We start from the raw sequence: 23,171 nt of genomic DNA, 5'->3' as shown, positions 1-23,171 counted from the left end.
CTACTATTTTCCCTCATTTTTCAGATAAGGAAAGGAAGGCACAGAGAGATCAAGTAACATGTTCAAGGTCACAAAGATAGTAAGTTGCAAGGACAGAATTAGACCCAGGGACTATCAGAATCTAAAGCCAGTGCTCTAATGATCTCCCAGTGACCAAGGTCCTGTAGGATGTCTCTGGGGACCGAGACAAGGGTAGCTAAAGGCTATAATCCACAACTCCTCTCTACCAAGCACAGAGCCTATTTCAACAGTCTACAATCTTACCTGATGGACAAGAGTTCTGCTCAGCTCAGGGCCCTCTCTCCTTCCCAGGGCTGGTCTTCATGCCAGGAACAACCCAGCTGACAGCAAAAGACATTCTCTATCGGCTGCGAGCATCCAAAGCCAAGTGTGTTGTGGTCAGTGAGGAGGTGGTCCCAGCAGTGGAGTCCATCATGTCAGAGTGTCCTGACTTAAAGACCAAACTCCTGGTGTCTCCACACAGCCAGAACGGGTGGCTTAGCTTCCAGGAATTATTTCAGTGAGTATTTTCCCCCACCTCAACTGCAGTACCAGCAATAACACCAATTACAACTGTATCTCGGAGTCTCCTTGCCTCAAGGACTCAGCAATACTATCACTCGATCCAGACCCCTTCCCATAAAAGAATCACCTAATATGGGGTGCCTGGGTGGCTCAGTTGGTTGGGCGGCTGACTTCAGCTCAGGTCATGATCTCTCAGTCTGTGAGTCTGAGCTCGCAGCTCAGAGCCTGGCGCCTGCTTCCGATTCTGTGTCTCCCTCTCTCTCTGCCCCTCCCCTGCTTGCTCTCTGTCTCTTTCTCAAATAATAAGCATTAAAATTTTTTTTTAAAGAATCACCTAATAAAATATTTTTAAGCACAGAAGAAAAGATGTAGCTGTGCCTCCGTTTCCCTACCTCCTACTGTGGCTTGTTATGAGTATACTGCATGGCTTGGATTTAGCCTAATCCTAGATCACCTCTCCCACTACTCTCCCTGCCTTGATTCCCTCTGGCCACCCTTTAATTCCTCAAACATGCCCCACTTCAGGGCCTTTGTACCTGCTGTTTCTTCTGCCTGAAATGCTTTTCCAACGTCCTCTTCACAGCTGACTCCTTCCTGTCAGATTTTAGCTTGAATGTTTTATTCTCAGTGAGATTGTCTCTGACCACCCTATCTACAGAATTCCAAACCACTCTATCACATCATCCTGTTTTCTTCAGAGCAGTCATTACTATCTGAATATTGTGTACAGTCATTTCTCCCTTATCTACTGTGTTTTTATCCTCTGCAATAGGGGTTGGCAAAATAGGGCCCATGGGCCAATTCTGGCTCAGCACCGGTTTTTGTAAATCTTATAAGAACTGAGTAGAGTAGTTGCAACAGAGACCATATGGCCCACAAATTCTAAGATATTTGCTGTATGGCCCTTTATAGAAAATGTTTGCCAAACTCTGCCCTAAACTGTAAGCTCCAAGAAGACAGGGGCACTGTTGATCTGCTTGGTTGATCACTCTATCTCCAGTTCCTACCATACAGGTGATACTTAATAAATATTTGCTGAATGAATGAATGAACAAAACAGATCATTGAACCTTGGTTTTACTCAGTAAAACAGGGATAATTATACTGCACATATCTCAACTGTTGTTTTGGGGATAAAATAAGCTAATATGTGAGAAAGTACTTCCTCAACTATAAAAAAAAAAAAGAATAGAATGTTAATGAATGGTATTATCCTTCAAAGAGCTATTAAATACAATATTTTTTAAAAATTCTTCCAGAGAAGCTTAAAGAAAGAAGACATGAATAGGGCAGTGGTGTGTGCGTGTGTGTGTGTTTGCTGAAATGAAATTTTATCCTACAAATTAATGCAAGCCAAATTCCTGTTATTAGTCAATCCCAAAATTCTGTCCCAAGGGCCATGCCAATGAATCCTGTTTGTGTCTTTTATAAGCTGTGTACCCTGGGATAAGTCAAGTAACATCTCCGAAACTCTCTCTTATCCGAAGAATGGGGATAAGGATAGTATATACTTCACTGGGTTGTAAAAGAATTAAATGTGATGAAGCATATGCAGTGTTTAGTATAAAGCCTGGCACATAGTAATCACTCCACAAATATTATAGTAATTATAATTACTCATATTATTTTCAGCTATTAAAGTCATTTGGCAGTGTAGTGATTCCCTAAGGTAATAGCACCCAGATTATTTGAATATGCATCTCCGTCAGTAAAATATTTTTAACACTCCCACAATACATGCATATTAATTTATAAATCATATACATGTGTTTTTGGTTATTATACAAATACCAAAAATAAATACTTTAAATAATAAATACAAGAATGCATATAATTTGAAGTCCTCTTAGTTTCTTCCCCATCTTGGGTATCTTATATACACCTAACGGCAAGCACCCCTACTTCACAGGTCCCTGCCCTAACCAACTCTGCAATGTGCCATTGAGTCCCTTAAAGGTGCCCAAAAAATCAGAAGAAAAAGGACTTTGAATTCACTGAGAAGCAAGATATCCCAAAATTTAGTGGCATAAAGCAACATTTTATTTTCTCAAGATTCTGTAGGTCAGAAGTCCATGCAGGGGCACCTGGGTGGCTCAGGTGGTTAAACGTCCAACTTCAGCTCAGGTCATGATTTCACAGTTTGTGAGTTTGAGCCCCACATCAGGCTGTCTGCTGACAGCTCAGAGCCTGGAGCCTGGAGTCTGCTTCAGATTCTGTGTCTCCCTCTGTCCCTGTCCCTCCCTCTCTCACACTCTGTCTCTCTCTCTCTCTTTCAAAAATAAATAAACATTAAAAAAAAAAAAGTTCACGCAGACCTCAGCAGAGGCAGCTTATCTTTCTCCATATCAGCTAGACTGAAGCTCAAGGACCCAAGGGGGTTCACTCACAAGTCTGAGGCTCTGGTGTTAGCTATTGGCTGAAGCACCTCACTTGTCCCATACATGCCCTCTGTCTCCAGCAGGAGGGTCTAAACGTTTTCCTATGGTGCCTGCATCCCCCCACCCCCGCCCCAGTGAAAGTGAAAACTACCAAGCCTCTTAAGACCTAGGCCGAGAAGTCAAAGAAATTCTGCCACACTCTGTCAATCAAAATTAGTCATAAGGCCATCCCAGATTCAAGGAGAGAGGACATAGGCTCCACTCCTCAGTGAGGGAATGGCATTCTTGTGCAGGGTGGGAAGGAAATGTTGGAGCTGTCTGTGCAGATAATCTTACACAGATACTGTTAGTATCTATTCATAGAATGCTCTTGGCTTTAGTAATAGGAGACCCAACTATAAGTGGCTTAAACAACACAAACTATTTTATTATATGACAAGTAAGAAGTACAGAGATAGAGCCGAATGAGAGTTGGTTATTCAGTAGTTTGATGAAATTAGCATGAACCCAGATTCATTCATCTTTCCATCGTGCTATCCTCAGTGTGTCTGCTAATCCCTCCTGTGATCCCAACATGGCTAGAGTTGTCCCAGACATAATGTACTTTCACAACAATATCCGAAGTCCAGAAAACAAGATAGGTGGGGTGAGGAAAGGCAGCATCCCTTCCTCATGACTCTTTAAAATAAGGAAACGTTTTCCATAAAGCCTTTAAATCTCATTGACCATAACTGCAACATGTACCCACCCCTAAATCAGTCTCTGGTACAAGAATTAGCATGATCGGCTTAGGATAATCAAGATTCACCCCCTAGAGCTATATAAGGAACAGTCTCCCCTGCCTAATACCTGAACAAAATCAGAGTTTTATCAGTGCAAGGAAGAAGAATGGGATGCTATATGGTAAGAAGCTGTGTCTGTCAGCAATATTGAAGATGCTGAACAAAAAGTATTAAAAAGTTTGATTCAAATGCCAAAAGATCTTCCTTTAAATCATAAAAACTCTTGAAATGTTAATAAAAATTCACAAAGATTCACTGATTTTTGAAAGAATCATAGATTAAAAGAAGCACTGAGAGAAAAAGTTTAAATACACATCCTTTTGCCATTGATTTTGAAAGTCTCTTGGTCATCTATGTGACCTATACAAAGGTGGCACTTAAAAAAACAGACAAGTGAGTTGTTAAAGCTTAGTACTTATCTACAAAGTCCCTTTAAGATTTCTTGAGAATTTCTTCTCAAGGAGGCTTTGGATTAGGTTTTGTTCTATTAACTCTTTTCTGGTATCAAGAAGATATATATATATATATATATATATATATATATATATATATATGCAAATATATATATATGCAAATATATATATATGCAAATATATATATATATATGCAAATATATATATAGAGAGATAAACTGGTCTGCCATCTTCAGCCACTATGTTGGGATCCATATTTTACAGATCTGCCTCTGCAGAGCACAGCTGTGTAGAAACAGGAAGTCAAGAACCAATGGCCATTTATTTCACCAGTGGGACCACAGGTGCTCCCAAGATGACCCAGCACTCTCAGAGCAGCCTTGGAATTGGGTACACCCTTTGTGGAAGGTAGGGAGGAAAACTGTTTTTGTTAAATTCTCCCCTGAGCCGCCCACATGTGTATCCAACTGAGCTGACACCACCACTTGGAGGGTTATTGGATTTCTCCAATATAATGTCTACAAAACAGAACCCTTGATGCCCCTGCCCAACCCTAGCTCAGTAAATGGCACCATCTCACCAACTGATCAAGCAAGAACTTATGGATTAAATAGGCGATGGGAATTAAGGAGTGCACTTGTGATGAGCACAGGGTGATGTACAGGAATCACCCTTGGCCACATCTCGATAACCGTATGTCTGGCTCCTTCTCATTGCCAGAGAAGCTCACCCACCCAGAAAGGCCTTCCTAGATATCTTAAAGCTATCAAATTACCTGTTTTATTTTCCTCAGAGCACTTATCACTATTTGATATTATGATACTGATCTATACTCATTCATTTTATTGTGTGCTTGTTAGCTATCTGTCTTACTGAAGTAAGAGCAGATATCTAGCCTATCTCACTATGCTAGGCAGAACAGTGCCTAGCATATATTTACACAATAAATATTTGTTGCATCAATGAACAAACCTAGAATATCATGCCAAACCCAGCCTCCCTATTTTCATATTACCTAGGATTCTGAAGAAGTTCTCTAACAAAATAACAAAAGTGGGAGGTAGAATAATAGCTCATCCTGCCTTCGGGTTTATTTTGATCTTTCTCTGTAGCCCCTGATGTTCTGGCCAGTTCTCAAAGACACCAGCTTGTTTGCTTTTCTGTTTTTGTTTTTGTTTTGTTTTGTTTTTTGTTTTGTGGGATTTCTTTCTTTCTTTAGCTTTGTTTTGTTTTTTTTTGTTTTTTTTTTTGGTCTTGTTGCTTCTCCATATCACTTAGGTATTGGCTAGACCTGAAGTCCTCAGATATCATATGGAACATGTCTGACACTGGCTGGATCAAGGCTGCCATTGGCAGTGTGTTTTCATCCTGGCTTCAGGGAGCGTGTGTCTTTGTACATCGGATGGCCCAGTTTGACACTGACACTTTCTTAGATGTAAGTCATGACTTCTAGCTACATCTCTCCCTTGTCTCCTCTAAAACTACAGAGAAATGATTCTTCAGAATATAGTTTCCTGGGCTTGTGGAAATAATTCCTTTTTAAGAACTGAAGTCTCCAGGGACTTGGCCTTTGAATGTATTTAACAGAGAGGAAACACCCACAACACTCTCAGGCATAAAATCCACTCTTGTGCTTCAAATTGTTCAGGATTTCTAATGTCCCACTGAGCATGAGATTCTAAGTAACAGATTAGAAGTCTCAAGTCCAAACAAATCTTTGGTTTCTGACTCAGTGAAACAAAAACAATAGGTGATAAATCCCAAACCCTTTGTAGAGAAGACTAAAAGGTGGGGTCACCTTTCTCCCAGAGCAGCTCCTTCCATTCTCCCCTCACCCTGAGCTTCTCACTTTGTTAATTCTCAGAACCCAATATTTGTCTTGAAATCAGGCATGTCCCTCCTTTTCAGCCAGAGACAGCTAGATTGAGGTATCAGATTGCTCTCATTTCTTTAGCCTTTAGAAAGATGTGATTCAGGCCAATTATTTTTCACCCATGAAAAATCAATTATGTTTAACAAAATACATGTTATTAAACAAACACCACACCTGTGTGAATAAAAGCTATACACACCCTGTTATTTTGCTAACTGGTCTGACGAGATGGCTTGAGGGTCTTAACAGAAATGCTGGGTAGCATAAGAACTAGGATCTCTCCATCAGGCTAATAAAGTGTCCTAAGTAGATAAACTAAGTTTGCAGTTCTGAAACCTGCATTTTTAAAAATAAGAATAATAATTTTAGTAAAATATTAAATATTGTATAGTATTTAAGTAAGATACATAATATACTTATTTTAATCAATTTATTTAACATTATATTAAGACATAGTAATGCTAGTAATATGTTAATATTAATGTATTATTATATTATTAATCTATGTTATTTAACATATTAAATAAGTTGATTAAAATAAGACTATTCTTATTTTACAAAGATAGGGTATATTTTAAAATACACACAAATACACAAAGATGTGTGTATTTTAAGTGCTCTAAAAACTTTACGCTATTCTTAGGTATAAGCACTTAACACCTATTAAGAATAGTTGGAATCCAGGGAGCAAGTACACATAGTAGAGATGTTCACTTACAGATCAAAAGTTTTTCATGATCCAGATAGACTAGAAATACATCTTGAAAGCCTTCTCTCAAATGTTTAAGTTTAATACAAACTGTCAATTTATCACTTGGCATAGTCGAACCTCTCTAGAAACAGGAAATCTAAAACGTGAGTATCTCTCTAGATTTAACCTGCCTATGTCATTATTTTTCTTTAAGGAGCTAGAGGGAAAATGAGCCCTGCAAATCTGGGCCTGGAAAATGACTTATGCATTTAATCAATCCACTCGAAAGGACTGGTATCTTTTATAGAAACAGTTTTGGGAAAGTTTTGGTAGGTTAGCTCACATCTAGGGTGAGTACTGTGCCGGAATATACGGGCAGGAGGTTTCAAAATTCCACCATGAAAGGTAATTTGCACCCCTGAGGTAGAATCAACCAGTTCCTACTTTGGGGTTGGTCTCAAATTTGACAATTTACTTTTTGTTGAATTTGATTGTGTGTGTCTATTACTGTAACATATATGTATTCTTCCCAATAATTGGAAGTTTCCAACGGATATCCAGTCACTAGTGACAATAAATATTTGCTTTCTTATGCCTAGTAGTGATCATGAGATGAAAACATGCTAATGATAGACGTTGAGGGGTTGCAGACATCAGCTCTGGTTGTAGCCTCTAATGAACCACTTCTGAAACTGTCTTTCTCCATCATCCAGACGCTCACCACTTATCCCATCACGACCCTGTGCAGCGCTCCCACTGTGTACCGGATGCTTGTGCAAAAAGACCTTAAGAGGTACTTGGGCAGAAATCTCCATTTGAACCACAAACAAAAGCTATAGTCCCACATCACCCCTTCTCAGAGCAGGAAAGCCCAGGTTTCCTCAGTCTTGCCACTAGTGACATTTGGACTGAATAATTCTGTGTTGTCGGGGACTGTCCTGTGCACTGTAGGATGTTGAGCAACATTCTGCCTGGCTTCCACCTACTAGATGCCAGTAGAACCTCCCTCACAACCATCAAAACTGTCTTCAGATATTGCCTAATCACTTCCCAGTTGCCCCTAAGAATAGCCTCTAGGGGCAACTGAACGTTTTCCCAGGGACAACCAGAACCCTGAAGTCTGAGAACCAACCTCCCTCCCCAAAATACAGCTGCATTCATATTGTCTTGAAGAGAAGCTAATGAAGTCTTATGACTTGAAGATTATAATCAATTTATCCAAATCATCTGAACACCTAGTGGACTTGCAATGCATATTTACTTAACTAATACAAATTGAGTACCTGAAGAAAAAGAGAAAGGAAGAGAGAAATAATTTAAGTAGTATAGGCTCACCCATCCTCTGCACCCTCAAGTGTGGATGCCCAGAAGGGAGAGTGCTATGAAACAAAATAAAGCAGATATGAATGTAAGCATCTTGCTCACATTTCAAGAGTAGTTCAGAGCTTTCCAGGATTATTTTGAATAGGCACAACTCCTGTCCTCCCCATTTGACACCTCAATGCACCGGAGCTGGGCTATTCCAGACTTCCTAACTTGAGAAAGTGGGCAGTGGAGTAGTAAGGCCAGTGGTTAGCTGACCAAGCTCCAAAGCCAAACAAGTAGGGCTCCACTATTTACTGATAGTGTGACCTCAGACACTCCAGATGACCTTGCAAAGTCTCCTTAACTCCATCCACAAGAGAGGATTAAGGGCTGCCTCATGCGGTTGTGGAGAGAATTCAGGGAAATGGCCTACTTGGTGAGATACTTGACAAATGGTAAGTGCAGGGTAGTCAATTCAGCCCTTTATTATATGTGAGGCCTTGAACAACCTCTTTATATTCTCTCAGCCTCAAGTTCCTGATCTGTATAATAAGGATGTGAGGATTATGAGAATGCTCCTAAAGCCCTCACAGCATAGTAGGTTCTTAATTAATGTTAGCTGTTTTATCACTTGGCCCATAATAAGCACTTAAGATCATTATTGGTATTTTGTCCTACCTTCTCCCCTCCTTTAATGATCTGCTAAAATGCAAGCTCTGTCAGGAAATTTTATTTGAATTACTAACATGCCCCACACACCTACAACCATGTCTGACAAGATAGTAGGTGCTCAAAAATATTTGCTGACTGAACTTTCCTACTACTTGTCTTTCCTAGCTCATTTGCTTGTTGCTAGAACATACTAATAATGTTTTAGTGAAAGCCACTCAGATTTCTCCCATCAAAGACCCTATATCTGTGTCTACAGATATAAATTCAAGAAGCTACAGCACTGCTTGACAGGAGGGGAGCCACTCAACCCTGAGGTGCTGGAACAGTGGAAGGCACAAACTGGACTGGAACTGTATGAGGGCTACGGACAGACAGAAGTGGTATGTTTAATGGGCAGTTTAGGTTTAGCACATTGGGAACATTTCAACCCCAGACTGAGCCCCTGAAGAGTCCCCTTGGTGTTCTAAATTTTTATGGAATTTCCCAGGATACCTTACCTTGCAAGTAACCACCAAAACCTCTGAATTGCCCAATTAGGTTTGGCTAGAGGGGAATTAGGATTATTCCTTCCAGTCTTCCTGCCTTCTTCCCATGCTGGAGAAGTCTCAAAGGTGTTAGGGGTCAGAGAGGGTCAGATTTGAGCAGCTCATCTTCTCAGCAACACTGAGGACCCCACAGAGCCCCAGTGGGGAATTTATCCCAAGGTGCACTAAGTGGTATCCTTAGTCTAAGGAGTAGTTTTCAAAGTGTGGTCCTCAAATCAGCAGCATCAGCTGCACGTGGAAATTTGGTAGCAATTCAAATTCTCAGACACCCCACCTGGCCAGACCTACTGAATCAGAAACTCTGAGATGGTGCCTGGAAATCTGTGCTTGAAAAATGAATGCTCCAGGTGACTCTGGTACACGCTTATGTTTGAGAAGCACTGATCTAAAATAATGTGCATGTGTGTATGTGTACGTGTGTGTGTGTGTGTGTGTATAACTGGGAAAATCAGTCAATACTGAGTCTTATGGTTTATTGTCATGATATAAATAACTACAGAAATTGAATTTTTACATCCTTATATAAAACATGTTCTCTCAACAGGGAATAATTTGTGCCAATCAGAAAGGGCAAGAAATTAAACTGGGTTCAATGGGCAAAGGAGTACAACCCTATGATGTCCAGGTCAGTAATATCTGTTTCAATAAGGAAAAAACGTTTTACAGTTTTCTACTAGTCATTGTACAACTATTTATAACCTGTTTTCACACTGTAAAAAAACAAATTTAGGAACCTAAATTGTTTCTTTCATTCTAGATTATAGATGAAAATGGCAACGTCCTACCACCTGGCAAAGAAGGGGAAATTGCCCTCAGACTACAGACTACATGGCCTTTCTGTTTCTTCTCTGAATATGTGGTACAAGAATGTAAAATATGCTAGTCACACTTTAATAGAAAAGGTGGTACAGGGAATCATACAGACTTGGGTCCAAATTTCATATCCATCACGTGTTGCTGTGTAAATTTGGGCAAGTCACAAAATCCAAGTCTATTTCATCAACTGCAAAATGGGGAGAATATCATCTATCTCCTAGGAGTTGTGCAAAGATTAAATTCTATGTGTAAGAAACCAGTTGCAGTGAGTGTCCTCAGAAAAAACAACTAGGCAGGCTGCAGAGGGCAGGGAGGGAGTGATAGGGAGTGGTAGAGGTGGAAGAGGGGTTTACTTTTTATTATATTCTTGAACCTTTTGTATTCTACACTAGGAATTACATTTCTTTAAATTCTTTTAGAAATAGAATGCACAATGTACATGTCACTCCATGGGTGCCATAGCCCTTTGTCTATTCTGACCAAGAGTCATCTTTGATTCCTAGGACAATCCAGAGAAAACTGCTGCCACGATAAGAGGGAATTTTTATGTCACTGGAGACAGAGGAGTGATGGACAGTGATGGGTATTTCTGGTTTGTTGGTAGAGCTGATGATGTCATCATATCCTCTGGGTTTGTATATTTGCTACTCTTACTCTTAGGAAGTAATTGATTGTCAGGGGAGGTCTATTGGGTGGTGTAGTGACCAAGGGCTTCTTTTCCTCTTCCAGGTACCGTATTGGGCCATTTGAAGTGGAGAGTGCACTAATCGAGCACCCAGCAGTTGTTGAATCAGCTGTTGTCAGTAGTCCAGATCCAATCAGAGGAGAGGTAGAGTGAATGTCATTAATGTAGCAATTTCATATTTTCAAGTTCTATCCATTTGACCATGTTAAGGAGTGAATCAGGAGTAGTCATGTACTTCTTATTATGAAGCACATGTGCCAAAAATGTATACTAGGCAATCAACTTTACAAATGAGTTGCATCTCAAAGGGGATGTATTAGCATTCTTTTAGAGGCAAATGACAGAAACTCAACTCAAACTGACTTAAGTTTTTAAAAAAAGGAATTTACTGGCTCACACATAAGTGAGGTCTTCAGGTACAGCTACATCCAAGGGTTCATGTGAAGTTAGTAAAACCGTCTCTCTCCATCTCTTGGCTGTTGTTCTTTAGGTTGGTTCCATTCGGAAAGGTTCTTCCTACTTGACAGCAACCACTCCAAATGCACACAGCTTAACAACCAGGAAAAGAGACAGCTCCCTTTCCACCAGTTTCAAGCAACTCCCAGAATAATATTTGCCTATTTTAGATCACATATCCAACCAACGTGGTCCAGGGAATGGTATATGCTCACTGGCCAGACCTAGATCATATGCCTGTCACTGGAGGTAGGAGTTAGTGTCAACACCACTAGAGAGAGAAGTTAGGGTAATGCTCTGTAGGAAACTCAGGGTACTGTTACTAAAAGAGGAAGAGATGCTACAGAAGAAAAAAACAGCAGATTCTACTGTATGTACTATTGTCACGGAAATCAAAATACATTTCATTACAGGAACAACGCAAATAGGATGTTGTGGCCAGGTTCCCAAACAAGTCCCACAAGCCTACTTTCAACCTATTAAAGGGAATCTGGGGAATGACAGGAATAACCTTAGGTTTAGGAGGAAGCCATGTAGTATGAAAGGGAGACTTTTCCTTTCCTTGAGGAAATTTCTAATAGAGTAAGTAGCAAAATTTCAAAATCAGTTTCTGTATCAGCATCCTTCCACATCTCTTTCTCTACTGCCATTCATATAACTGTGGCCCTCTGCAGTGACTCTATGGATCCCACACTCAAACCTCTTGTACCACTTCCCCATTCAATGAATTCCATTCTTCAAAGTATTTTCCTCCTGCTACCATAGTCTCAATAGAGCTTATTTCAGGTGAACATTAGAAGCAAATACCAACTGGAATCAATGTAGGAATAATTAATAATTTATACTTAACTAACTTCAATAATTAATTAGTGAGTTTTGCATGGTATTCCAAAGAGAAGCAAAAAAAATATTCAGAGGTAGACCAATCCTTCCTGAGAGTTCATCCCCCAGCATACAAAATCCCTCCACTAAGCCTCCCCAAACCCCTTTCAAACTGTATTCTCTGGGAACTCCATTTGTCCCCCCTACTGCATGTTTCTAACAGTGTAGGTTTGAAATAAGTGGTTATCGGTAAATCAAGGATTGCCTATTAGGATTAGTCTGACTGAAATGTCAAATACATGTGGACATGTAAATAAAACTCGACCTTTACCCTTAATGAAACACTGCACTCCTCACACTCAGAAACCATTTGTCTGGAATTAGATCTCAAAACCTCATTTGTAATCCAAGCTTTGTTCAGAGGTGATCTCTGGATTTGCATTCATCACTCAAGCTCCTGTTAATTACAAGTACCTGTGTTCAGCATTGGCTCCAAACTCTTGATATGTCTGAAAAACAAACATCAATATAAATGGACTTTTCTCCTGCAGGTAGTGAAAGCTTTTGTTGTCTTATCTGCACCCTTTAAATCATCCAACCCAGAGAAATTAACTCTTGAACTTCAGGATCATGTGAAAAAATCAACTGCACCTTACAAATATCCAAGAAAGGCAAGTATTTTTGCCCAAAAGTTAATGTATTAGCAAACAAGGATCTAAGGTAGTAAGTACATAGAGTTTATTAGCTTGTGACTTTATGTTTGCTCAGTATGTAAGCAGAGGATACCTATTTCAACTTGTTTTGCCCTAACAATCTTGCTTTAGAAAATTTATTTTCAAATATTTGATAAACTAGCTTTGATCAACTCTGCAATACTGAGTAACTACTAAGGATCCTTATAAGACTAATCAGTCCCATTCCATGAGAAAAAAAAATACTGGCAAATTGATTTTAAAAACCACCTGGGCACACCTGGGTGACTTGGTCAGTTAAGCATCCTATTCTTGATTTCAGCTCAAGTCATTATCTCGGCTCAAGTCATGATCTCACAGTTCTGAGATAGAGCCCCAAGTCTCCATGTTGAGCATGGAACCTACTTGGGATTCTCTCTCTCCCTTTCTTTCTGCCCCTCCCTGTCTCGTGCTCTCTCTCTCAAATAAACTTTAAAAAATGTTTTTAAAAAATGAAAACAGCACCTAATTCAACAATCATGGCACTCTTGATCCATAATACCCTTACAAATTCAAAGCACAGGGCTTTAGTATCAAACTGACCAAACTTAAGGCTTAGAAAAATATATACATACTATCCGAAGAAACTGTGGAATCTTTCCTGAAACCTTCTTCTTCAAGTGAGGATTTAAGAATAATTCTATAAAAGGGTGCCTGGGTGGCTCAGGCGGTTGGGCGTCCGCCTTCAGCCCAGGTCATGATCCCGCACTTTGTGGGTTCGAGACATGCGTCAGGTTCTGTGCTGACAGCTTGGAGCCTGGAGCCTGCCTCAAATTCTGTGTGTGTCTCTCTCTCTGCCCCTCCCCTGCTTGCACTCTATCTCCCCAAAATAAATATTTTTTTAAAATTTTAATAAAAAAAATAATTCTATATAAAAACATAGAGATGGCACTGCAACTTCCTTCCTTCTCATCCCAGAATACTATTGGTTGATATTGATCCTTAACATGAGAATTCCATTTCAGTTGGTATTTCAACCAAAAGGTAGTTAACTTTAAGAATAGTTACATTTTCTCCATTAAATTTACTAACTCCATGGCAGTTGATTTTCAGAAATGTTATTGGAGAAAATTTTAAAATACAATAGTTACATCTTGAGGAAGGGAAACGAAGAGGATTTACCATGTACATAAGGGGAAAATTGTGTGTACTCAAAATTCTCTCTCAAAAATCTCCCTCAGAAACTGCAGGACCCAGTTCTTAAAAGCCCAAACCCCAAGAATTAACTTGTTTCCTTGTGCATTTAGGTGTGGCCTCTATTTCCCTGGGGTAGTGGAGGCCTAGGTCCAATTGAACTTAGGAGTAAAGGAATTGTTATATTCTTCTGACAAAGCACACAGCCTTTGCACTAAAAACCCATGATGGAGCTCCATTGTCAACTTTACTATATAAACACAAGAATTTCAATGAGCTTGGTGGGCTAAGACAACCCCTAGACTCAAACTCCATGCTAGAGTTGCATGAAAACTTTCCCTATTGTACTGACAGCTGGGATTGTCAAAATGGAATCAAGTGTCTCATAATGTGTTTCTGTTAATTAGGTGGAATTTGTTCCAGAACTCCCAAAGACAATCACTGGGAAAATCAAACGCAACGTTTTGAGAGACCATGAATGGGGTAGAACATAGCCTGATAAGAGACGATGGCATTAAGTTGTTAATAGGGCTGCTTTTAGTCCTTGCTTCCTAACAATTTAGTGATTAGTCTCTTAAAATGCTGAAGATTTTTCCTGGTTGAAAAACTCAATTTTTTGTTTTGCAATTAGCCAAAAAATAAATGAAAATCTAAAAACATTTGGGAAGAAAACTGTTATAATGACCAAACTGACAAAGGCAATGTTTTTAATGATTTGCAAGGGTTTAAAATAGCAAATAATTACTTAGAAAAGCACAGTGGACATTGAATTATCTTGTGAATGATTAAGCCAAAATAAAGATTAGAACTATTCTAAAAGTTCAAGACTGAATTTCTTCAAGGTGCTTGGGTGGTTCAGTTGGTTGAGCATCCAACTTCGGCTCAGGTCATGGTCTTGCAGTTTGTTAGTTCTAGCCCCACATTGGGCTCTCTGCTGTCAACGTGGAGCCCACTTTGATCCTCTGTCCCCGATTCTCTCTGCCCCTCCCCTGCTCATGCTCTCTCTCAAAAATAAATAAATCTAAAAATAATAATTTCTAAGATCTTTTTATTAGTTCTTTAAAATACTAATATTTTATAATCTTTAATTTTATTAGTTTATATTTTAATATTAATATTAAAATAAGGAATATAAATAATCCAAAAACCAAATAAGTATATTTAATTGACTACTGTATTACTATACCTCCTTTTGAAGCAAATTTGCTGCAAAATATCTAAAGTTTGGATTACTTAATAAGAGTAATTATTCAAGAGCAATTATTAAATGTTTTATATCTTTTTTTATATAATCATTTATAAAAATGATTTATATTTTAGGACAATGTATAATTTGACATAAAAACATCTTTTATGAGGTATCTATTATAAATCAAGAGATTTATGGGGCACCTAGGTGGCTCAGTCGATTAAGCATCCGACTTCAGCTCAGGCCATTATCTCACCATTCATGAGTTTGAGCCCCACAGCCCTGCGTTGGGCTCTGTGCTGACAGCTCAGAGCCCAGAGCCTGCTTCAGATTCTGTGTCTCCCTCTCTCTCTGCCCCTGCCCTGCTCACACTCTGTCTCTCTCTCTCAAAAAAAATAAACATTAAAAAAAATTATATATATATTATACATATGTATGTGTATACACACACACATAAATCAAGAGATTTACTAAGAGGCAGAAAGAAAGAAAGAGCACAGAACACCAATCTTTAGGGAACAAATTTATTTTGATTTTTCTGAAAATATCAGAAACTATGAAAAACAAGCTAAATATCTGGCCATAACAAAAGCAAAATACAAATAAAAAGAACATTTAGAAATCATGTTTAACCTTAAACAAACATGTCTCAAAATACCAAGTATAACACCCTATCCTCCACAAAGCAAAACAAATTTACTAAACCACAACACTGGAGTTTTTTTTAGCTGACGTAACTTAAAAACAAAAACAAAAATTAAATGGAAAAAAAAACAACAACACTCAATTTCCACCCTGGAATCTTGTCACTTATAAAACAACATGCTCAAAAGTCAGTGACAATAAAGTTATGAAACCTGAAAATGCATCAATGAATGAAATCAGATTCCAACAGAACACAGTGCTTTACAGCTGGAAAGAATAGCTTTTGTCGCAGGTCTTACCAAATAAAAATAAATACAAGAGGATTAAAAACAAACTACTAAATCAAAATCTTTCTGTAGAGTAGCAGCTTTCACAAAGTAAAAGGAACCCAGTTCCACAAACTTGGATGTTCTGTAAGCATATGGCCAATTTTATTCCCAGAGTCCCAAAGTCTTGCACTATCAAAATAAAAGTGTCTTTGTCTTGGAGCAAGTCTGATGAAGGCACCAAAATCCTATCCTCCGTGACAGTTAAAATGCTCTGATCATCCTTTTAAAATGATCTCAACCTATTAAGAGTTAACACTCTAAATATCTAAAGATCTAGAAGGACTTGCAGCCTCATCTGCATTACCAAGGTCCAATCTATAGTCTTTTCCCCTCCCTAATCCTTCTAGTCTGGTTTACCAAGCAGGACCACTAGTTTAGGAGGATAAAAATACATTACCACATTCCCTGGCCATTAAACAGACATAGACATTGGTGAAGGAAGACTCAACATTTATAATACTTATGAACTTTTTAAAACTTAAAAATAAACCCATCTAAAAGTGAATTTCACAGCCTCTTAATATTTATTTTCAACCTGGACTTCTTATGCAGCCCTCTTTGGTGAGTCTCTTCCAGTTTTTTTCAGTAGTTTTACCCTGGGGGAAACCTTGAAAAAACTTTCAAATTAAGTTTCATGGCATGTGAGTGTCAGCACTAAGTTAAGGATACTCTTATTTCACAGAAATCCTGAACTATCAGACTATGACTCAGAGAGTTCTTTCTCTTCACCTGGACAAAATCTCAGGCTGAGATTCAGAGAAGGGATTTCGTACCTAGTCATACACAGGTGTTGAGAAAAGGAGGGGAAAGGCTATTTGGTTTTGCAGTTCTTCACAGAGAGTTTTAGTTAAGGCCTCAGACTCGTTGCTATCTTTTCTTCACTCTCATGCCCAAGTGGGTGTGGAAACATTCCAAGAGTTTCTTTGGCGATGTGACTGTTCCAACGAGTCAGTTCCTATCAATCCAAGAATCTTATCACTTTTAAGAAAATACATTTTCTCCAGGACCTTGCAGGAACTTGTTTGTTCATGTGATAAAAAAAAAAAAAAAATGTCTGCTAAATAGACTGGTGTCTTAGCCATCCTTCATCTCCAAAGCACTCTGCAAAATCTGGCCTAATATTTTCTTGTAAGTACTCTGGCAATTGACCTTTCAACTCAAATATCCTGTTGAGAACTCTTCTGACAAGCCACTGGATTTCTGTATGTAGATTTATGTGCTCTTTGTTCAGATTTGAGCTTTATTTTTTTTTTAAACATTCCTGCATAAATGGGTCTTTAATAAAGTTAACCATTTCTGCAGCATTATCCAGAACTTTCTTCATTTCAACTCCAAGTGTTTTCTATCAGCACCTCTCTGGGAAGAAAGCAGTGTGCTATAACATGAATGTCAACATTTCCTTTTACCAGAATGAGGCAAAACTGGTCATGGGAGCCAAGGATGAGCACCAGGAGTAGAGATGACAGACCTTCAGTCTTCAGTTATAAAGACCCATTAAATTTATATTGCCTTTGTTTTGAGAGGCTCCTCGCAGCAGAACAAGCTTTCTTGAATTTCGTCATCATTCACCAACCTTACCAAGGCTATAGTAGGACAAATATTCATGGAATCTGTTGACTCATCAACCCAGACAGAGAAGCGGCTGCTTTTCAGTTAATTACCCAACCTCTTTAGTATCAGGAGACATAAATCAATTTATTAAACTGAAAGTGAAGGCTTTTCAATTTCTTATACTGCTTCTTGCCCTCACATTTTAATGTTATACTGGCATTATTACATTGGTATTATTATTATATTATTAAATTTTTCTAATATAATGCTGCTACTAAAATTTTGCTTTCTAAACGTTTTACTGAATGTGATTTTTTGTTTTTTTAAGATTTTATTTTTAAGCAATCTCTACACCCAACAGGGGGCTCAAACCTACAACCCCGAGATCAAGGGTCACATGCTCTACGAACTGAGCCAGTCAGGTGCTCCTGAATGCGACTTTTTTAAACACAGTTTACGGTTTTGATATTCCAGATGCCATTTAAAATAATCAACATCTTTACTTATCAAATGGCTATGATTTATAGTTGCAATTGCTAGAGCAAATGCTAGGTTTGTAAGTTGCATTCCACAATGTACAATGGAAGACAACAGCTTGGATTGTAAATCCGTAAGATCACTGAAAAGTAGCTTTCACTGTAAAGAAAGAATTTGTGTCCCTTGTTGCACTGGCATACCAAAGTATCACAGAACACTAATTCTTCATCACTAACCTCAACAGAAATGTCTGTATTTCTATGCCTAGAATGGTCCTTTTCTATCTTACACCATGACCTCAAAAATTGCAGCACTAGAACATCAGATTTGTTTAACAAATGTTAATAAAATATAAAATCTGCCATAGTAACTAAGAGTTACAAAGTAACTCTAAGAATCACAAAAAAATGCAAAAACTTCACAAAAAACAATTCACTTCTCACCTAGAAGACCCATGTTTTTGCAATGTTTACAACAAAGTGACAGGGGACAGATGAGTTGCAACATGTAAAAATTCCTTCCTTAGAATGCTAATTTCCCTAGGAGTGTCTCTTACAGAGTTTGTTTACTCCAGTAAGTTAGATGGCAGTGCAGAAAGGGAGGCTGGGGAAAGTAATCATGAGGGAGAGCCCAACATTATCCTCCTGTCACCCTCCCCTCCATGCAAGTGCTCACCAATTATCCAGTTTCTCCCAGCTAAACAAAATTCACATAAGCCAAACTGCACCTGGCACATGGGGCTGAAAAGATCTCTAACATAACTGTTAATGGAGCTGCTCAATCACTGTTCACTATTGTGAGTACAGCATTATGCAACATACAAAGTTCAAAACCTGTATTTTCAGTCACAATTTTATACAGAATCCTACCAACATCTCACCAAATGTCACCAGAGAAACCTACCTGCAACATCAAATGACTTTTTTTTTCTCTATGAGAGGTCATTTTCATTTGGCTCAGATCCTTCTGTGACTTGACTTTCAAGTTCAGGATTAGCTCCTCCCTCACTCACCACCTGTGTCTCAGATCTTGGTTTTGTGTGCCCCAGCTCCTCATTATTTTCTGGTACCACTTGCTGGTTATTTTTTCCTTCTGCTGTGTCATTTTGATTTGATTTGTCACCAGATTCCAATTTAGCTTCTTTCCCATTTCCGGCTTGTGCTGGCTGCTTTGGGTTAAGCTGTGATGGGTCCTTAGCACTCTTAACCACCTCCTGGAGATTATACTTTCTGAACAACATGTAATCTGTCACAACACTCAGGCAACAGACAGCTTTAATGATTTCTACTACCACTGTGTACTGTGGATTGGTAAGATCCACTTTATTTTCCGAATTGAGGCTGCCTACTATTCCTGTAACAAAAAGAATAGGGAAACGCTTAGAGGGAGAAGGGTACCATGAAGCTTGACAGATACAAACACAATCTTTCATCTTTCCATTTGGGACTTGTTAAAAGCAATATACATACTAGTCTATGCTTCTACATGGACCTCAGTCAAACTCTGTGAACTCTTTCAATAAATAAATACAAATAAAATCCTGAAATACTTAATCAGAGTAATTTTTTTTTCCAAAGAAAATTCAATCTTGATTTGGAAGATTTAATATCTAACTACCAGAAAGTCTCATATCCAAGTCTGTTAGGTCTGATATTATTTTAAGGACTTTTTTTTTTTTTAAAGTAATCTCTGTCCCCAGTGTGGGGCTCGAGCTCACAACCCTGAGATCAAGAGTCACATGCTCTACCAGCTGAAGCAACCATGCGCCCTTATTTTAAGGACATTTTAATATACTTGTTTTATATCCAAAAATATAAGCCTTAAATCTTAAAAAAAAATTCCTAAAAACAAGTATTTACTATTACATACAAACGTAAAATCACTAAAAGAAACATACCTGCCAATTCTTTGATAACTTCTTCTCTATTCATGTGGCTGTTATTTCGAGATTTATATACAATCTGAAATGTCCCTTTGTTTGGAGCTTTAAACCAGGGTTCCAAAAATGTTTCTGCATATTTTTTCATGTCTTCTAAGAAAGCCTTGCATGTGCCCGAAATAGGTAACATTCGTAGAATAACCCGAGTCTTCCTCTTCTTGGTTTTATACATATCCTGAAGAATATGATGTACCAATTTCTCAGGTTCTGAAAGAAAAGAAAAAAATCAGCAAAAAAAGAACAAGAATACAAGCTCTCAGACATTTTAAAACCTCTTCAAACTGTCCAAAATGAATTTTCATTGTCAGCAACCTACATCAACAGTATAGAAGAAATTATCACGTTGAACATTAATAAGTCTAATCAAACAGTTTTTCCAACTTTCTTCACTGCCTATGATTACTACTATATCTAATATGTTAACTCTTCAGCATTACTACTGCTTTCACTAAAAACAACAGTTCATGAAGACACTGGAGTTAACATTTTTGTGATGTCTGACTTGTCCAAACAAGACCATATTGTTTTCCTATAACAAGAGCAACTACCAACATATTGTTATTAAACAGCAGTGTTTTTTGTTTGTTGTTTTTTTGTTTACAATAATAAACAAAACAAAATCTGCAAGTCACTTTAAAAGAGTTAATTCAGGGGTGTCTGGGTGGCTCAGCAGGTGAAGCATCTGACTCTTGATTTCAACTCAGGGCATGATCTCACTGTCATGGGATCGAGCCCTGTCTGGGGCTCTGAGTTGAGCATGGAGCCTGCTTGGGATTCTCTCTTTCCATCTCTCTCTGCCCCTCCCCTACTCACTCTCTCCAAATATAAATAAACTTAAAAACCACACATTCAACTCATCCATTGATCAAATTTGTACAAAAATCCAGATCTCAGAACTCAGAGGAGCCCCAAGACCATGAATTACACAAAATCATCATATGATCCTTAGGCCACATCCTGACAACATACAAGTCTATTTGGGGCTACTCCGTGTTTTCAATACTTTTAAATTAGTTAACTACATTAAAAAATCTACAAACTTCTCCAGATTTCCACCTTCTTTTCAAAAATCAAAAGACCTGGCTCTATTAGGACTACATTCCAGATGGCTAAAGTCATTCCAAATTGGCTGGAGCTGAATAGCAGCTGCTTCTTTTAGACAGAACTTGTACTCCTGTTTCACCTAAAGTTACATGCAAAGAAAGTGGCAAAGCCAGGTTTCCACTCTTAAGCCAATGTTATGTTCACCACACCATTCTACCTTTCCATATGCTTAGTGCTAAAACAGTGTGAAGAAGATCAATCAAATTATTAACTGAACCGTGACCATGAAGCCACTTTTTAGGCAGTGTTCACTAAGACAAGGAGATGTCTAGATATTATAGGCTCAATAATCTTAAGGCTTATTAGACACACCTATCCCAAGTGTCCTGATGAAGACTACGTTATTTGCTCCACTCTCCACTGATTGGAATCTTCTTAGCTTCATCTCCGTAGATGCTTTAATGTCACCAACTTCTTTCTTCAAGGCAGCCTCCATATCATCATCTTCTCCCTCACTGCCAGAGGGCTGCTGATCTTTGTCTGTAAACTGCATAAAATTAATGAGCAAAAATGCCAAAACAGCTCATGTTAAAAGCTATACCTATATACTTATGTGAAACCTCCAGTGGCAGATGGATCAATACTGACAACAAAACTTTTTATTAAGAAACTGACACATCACTCCCTACAAAATGTAGAGGAAAAAGGAAGTTCCTTCAGACTGGGGTACATATAATTTGAAAATGCTTTCAAAAACATCTTGACACTCTGGGACACAGGGAAATGTGCTCACCAAATGAATTACTTCAAGGTAAACCTTAAATCCCATCACTAGATATCTTTGTACCTAATGAGACAGTCTCCTTTTGGTGAGATTAGACCAACCTGTTATGGCATTAAAAACCCTTATTTCTATTCTACTAAGGAAGAGGGAACAAAAATAGTTTGAGAATTTGCTCAAGACACCAGTGGAGACAGGACACTAACTTGCTGCCTAGTTCTCTGCCCCACCAATGGAGTTTGCCAGTCAGGCACCAGTAATAATTATACCCATTTATGGAACCTTTATTATTTATCAGGATGTATTTATATACATAAGCAACTTGTCAGCCAACATTAAATATACTATCATTTATTCTTTTTTATCTAGCTCAGCAGAATTAAATAATACGCCCATGCCGTAGATCTAGTAAATAACAGTACTTGAATCCGAATTCCCTCTGTATTATCTATCCTCCCCCTTTTAATTAATTGAGGTGTTTCTGCATTAGTCCAGATCTTATGCCAATAATATAAAGATTTCCAAACTGTGTTGAGACAATTAGATCTTAGATGGAATTGGTACAAAAATTTTTGCTTTTTAAAATGTATTTACACGTGCATTTGAGAAATAACTAGCACTAGTACTAAACCCACTATTTCAGACACAATGCTTAGGACAATTATTACAACCATGGCGTAAAGATGGTGGTAAAATATATAAAAACTATGACGACCAATGAAGTTTCCCCTGTGAATTTGGACCGTTTACTTAACCTACTTGAGCTCCAGTGTCCTCGTGAAAATTACTTCACAAGTCTACCGTAAGAAATAAACGTTTCTTTGAGGGCTTCAGAAACACAACACGTGGATCTCAGAAGCAATCTATAAACAGGAGCCCCTGTGATTAATAATGGGAAAAACCCCTCAAATGGGCAAGCTTTTCAAGCACGCGACCCGGCAGCGATCTACAACTCAGACTCCGCGAGAAGGCGGGAACACAGACCAGGCCACAAAACTCGCGCACGCGTAGAAGACAGCCGGCCTTCCTGCATTCCTTTCTTTTCTCACAGGCCCGCTTACCCTCTCTGGGGCTCGTACCTTTTCCGGCCCGTACATGTCGTCGCCGTATTCGTTGAGCAGACTGTAGGCCTCCTCCACGCACTTGCGCTCGTTCATGTTGCAGGTAATGAGAATGCCCTGTAGCCCGGGTTCCAGCTGCCGTGGCCCACCGCCGTCGCAGCGCCGCGCCCGCTTGGCCTGCACATACTGAGCTTTCCCTTTGCGCTTTCCACCGCTAGACTGAGGAGGCTGCTGGACGGGGGCCGCCATGGCGCGTGAGAACCAAGGCTAGCGAGAAACAGCTTTCTCCTCTATTCCCGGCTTCCTCACCTCTGCTGACGCCAGCTG

At 38.8% G+C, this 23,171-nt stretch overlaps 3 protein-coding genes across 6 annotated transcripts in view; 2 read left to right on the top strand and 1 right to left on the bottom strand.

The window, feature by feature from the left end:
* Window positions 1-14,322, top strand: part of LOC123589692 (acyl-coenzyme A synthetase ACSM4, mitochondrial) — a 20,957-nt gene extending 6,635 nt beyond the window's left edge. The window contains exons 3-13 of the mRNA XM_045462132.1: window positions 313-520; window positions 4,363-4,506; window positions 5,377-5,533; window positions 7,376-7,455; window positions 8,896-9,019; window positions 9,729-9,809; window positions 9,942-10,043; window positions 10,504-10,631; window positions 10,730-10,829; window positions 12,515-12,634; window positions 14,236-14,322. Coding sequence (XP_045318088.1) covers window positions 313-520; window positions 4,363-4,506; window positions 5,377-5,533; window positions 7,376-7,455; window positions 8,896-9,019; window positions 9,729-9,809; window positions 9,942-10,043; window positions 10,504-10,631; window positions 10,730-10,829; window positions 12,515-12,634; window positions 14,236-14,322 — 1,331 coding nt within the window. The remainder of the gene's footprint in view (window positions 1-312; window positions 521-4,362; window positions 4,507-5,376; window positions 5,534-7,375; window positions 7,456-8,895; window positions 9,020-9,728; window positions 9,810-9,941; window positions 10,044-10,503; window positions 10,632-10,729; window positions 10,830-12,514; window positions 12,635-14,235) is intronic.
* THUMPD1 (THUMP domain containing 1) lies at window positions 5,319-23,171 on the bottom strand. Of its 3 annotated transcripts, XR_006708102.1 has the most exons (6): window positions 22,863-23,171; window positions 21,375-21,549; window positions 19,917-20,165; window positions 18,923-19,372; window positions 12,438-12,472; window positions 5,319-6,307 (listed from the first exon to the last, which is right to left on the bottom strand). XR_006708102.1 is itself a non-coding variant. In XM_045460429.1 (5 exons), exons 1-4 carry the CDS (start codon window positions 23,091-23,093, stop codon window positions 18,951-18,953), a joined length of 1,077 nt encoding a protein of 358 aa, XP_045316385.1. In that variant the 5' UTR covers window positions 23,094-23,171; the 3' UTR covers window positions 5,319-6,307; window positions 18,923-18,950. The 3 variants fall into 3 exon arrangements, 2 of the variants coding, with proteins under 2 accessions (XP_045316385.1, XP_045316384.1); XM_045460429.1 differs by lacking the exon at window positions 12,438-12,472; XM_045460428.1 differs by lacking the exon at window positions 5,319-6,307 and having other exon boundaries at window positions 11,742-12,472.
* Window positions 22,849-23,171, top strand: part of ACSM3 (acyl-CoA synthetase medium chain family member 3) — a 59,930-nt gene continuing 59,607 nt past the window's right edge. For both annotated transcript variants that reach the window (XM_045460427.1, XM_045460421.1), the window contains exon 1: window positions 22,849-22,947. The gene's annotated coding sequence lies outside the window, so the exon portion shown is untranslated. The remainder of the gene's footprint in view (window positions 22,948-23,171) is intronic.

This window comes from Leopardus geoffroyi, chromosome E3, assembly GCF_018350155.1.
Source record: "Leopardus geoffroyi isolate Oge1 chromosome E3, O.geoffroyi_Oge1_pat1.0, whole genome shotgun sequence".
Classification (NCBI taxonomy): Eukaryota; Metazoa; Chordata; class Mammalia; order Carnivora; family Felidae; genus Leopardus; species Leopardus geoffroyi.
Note: the sequence above shows the minus strand (reverse complement) of the source record. Positions and strands in the feature narration are given on the sequence as shown.

Coding starts and splice junctions, on each gene's coding strand:
- THUMPD1 (XM_045460429.1), bottom strand. CDS start 23,093: ATGGCGGCCCCCGTCCAGCAGCCTCCTCAGTCTAGCGGTGGAAAGCGC. Junction 20,166..21,374: donor CATCAGGACACTTGGGATAG/GTGTGTCTAATA, acceptor CTTTTCTTTCAG/AACCTGAGAAATTGGTACAT. Junction 19,373..19,916: donor AGTTATCAAAGAATTGGCAG/GTATGTTTCTTT, acceptor TTTTTGTTACAG/GAATAGTAGGCAGCCTCAAT.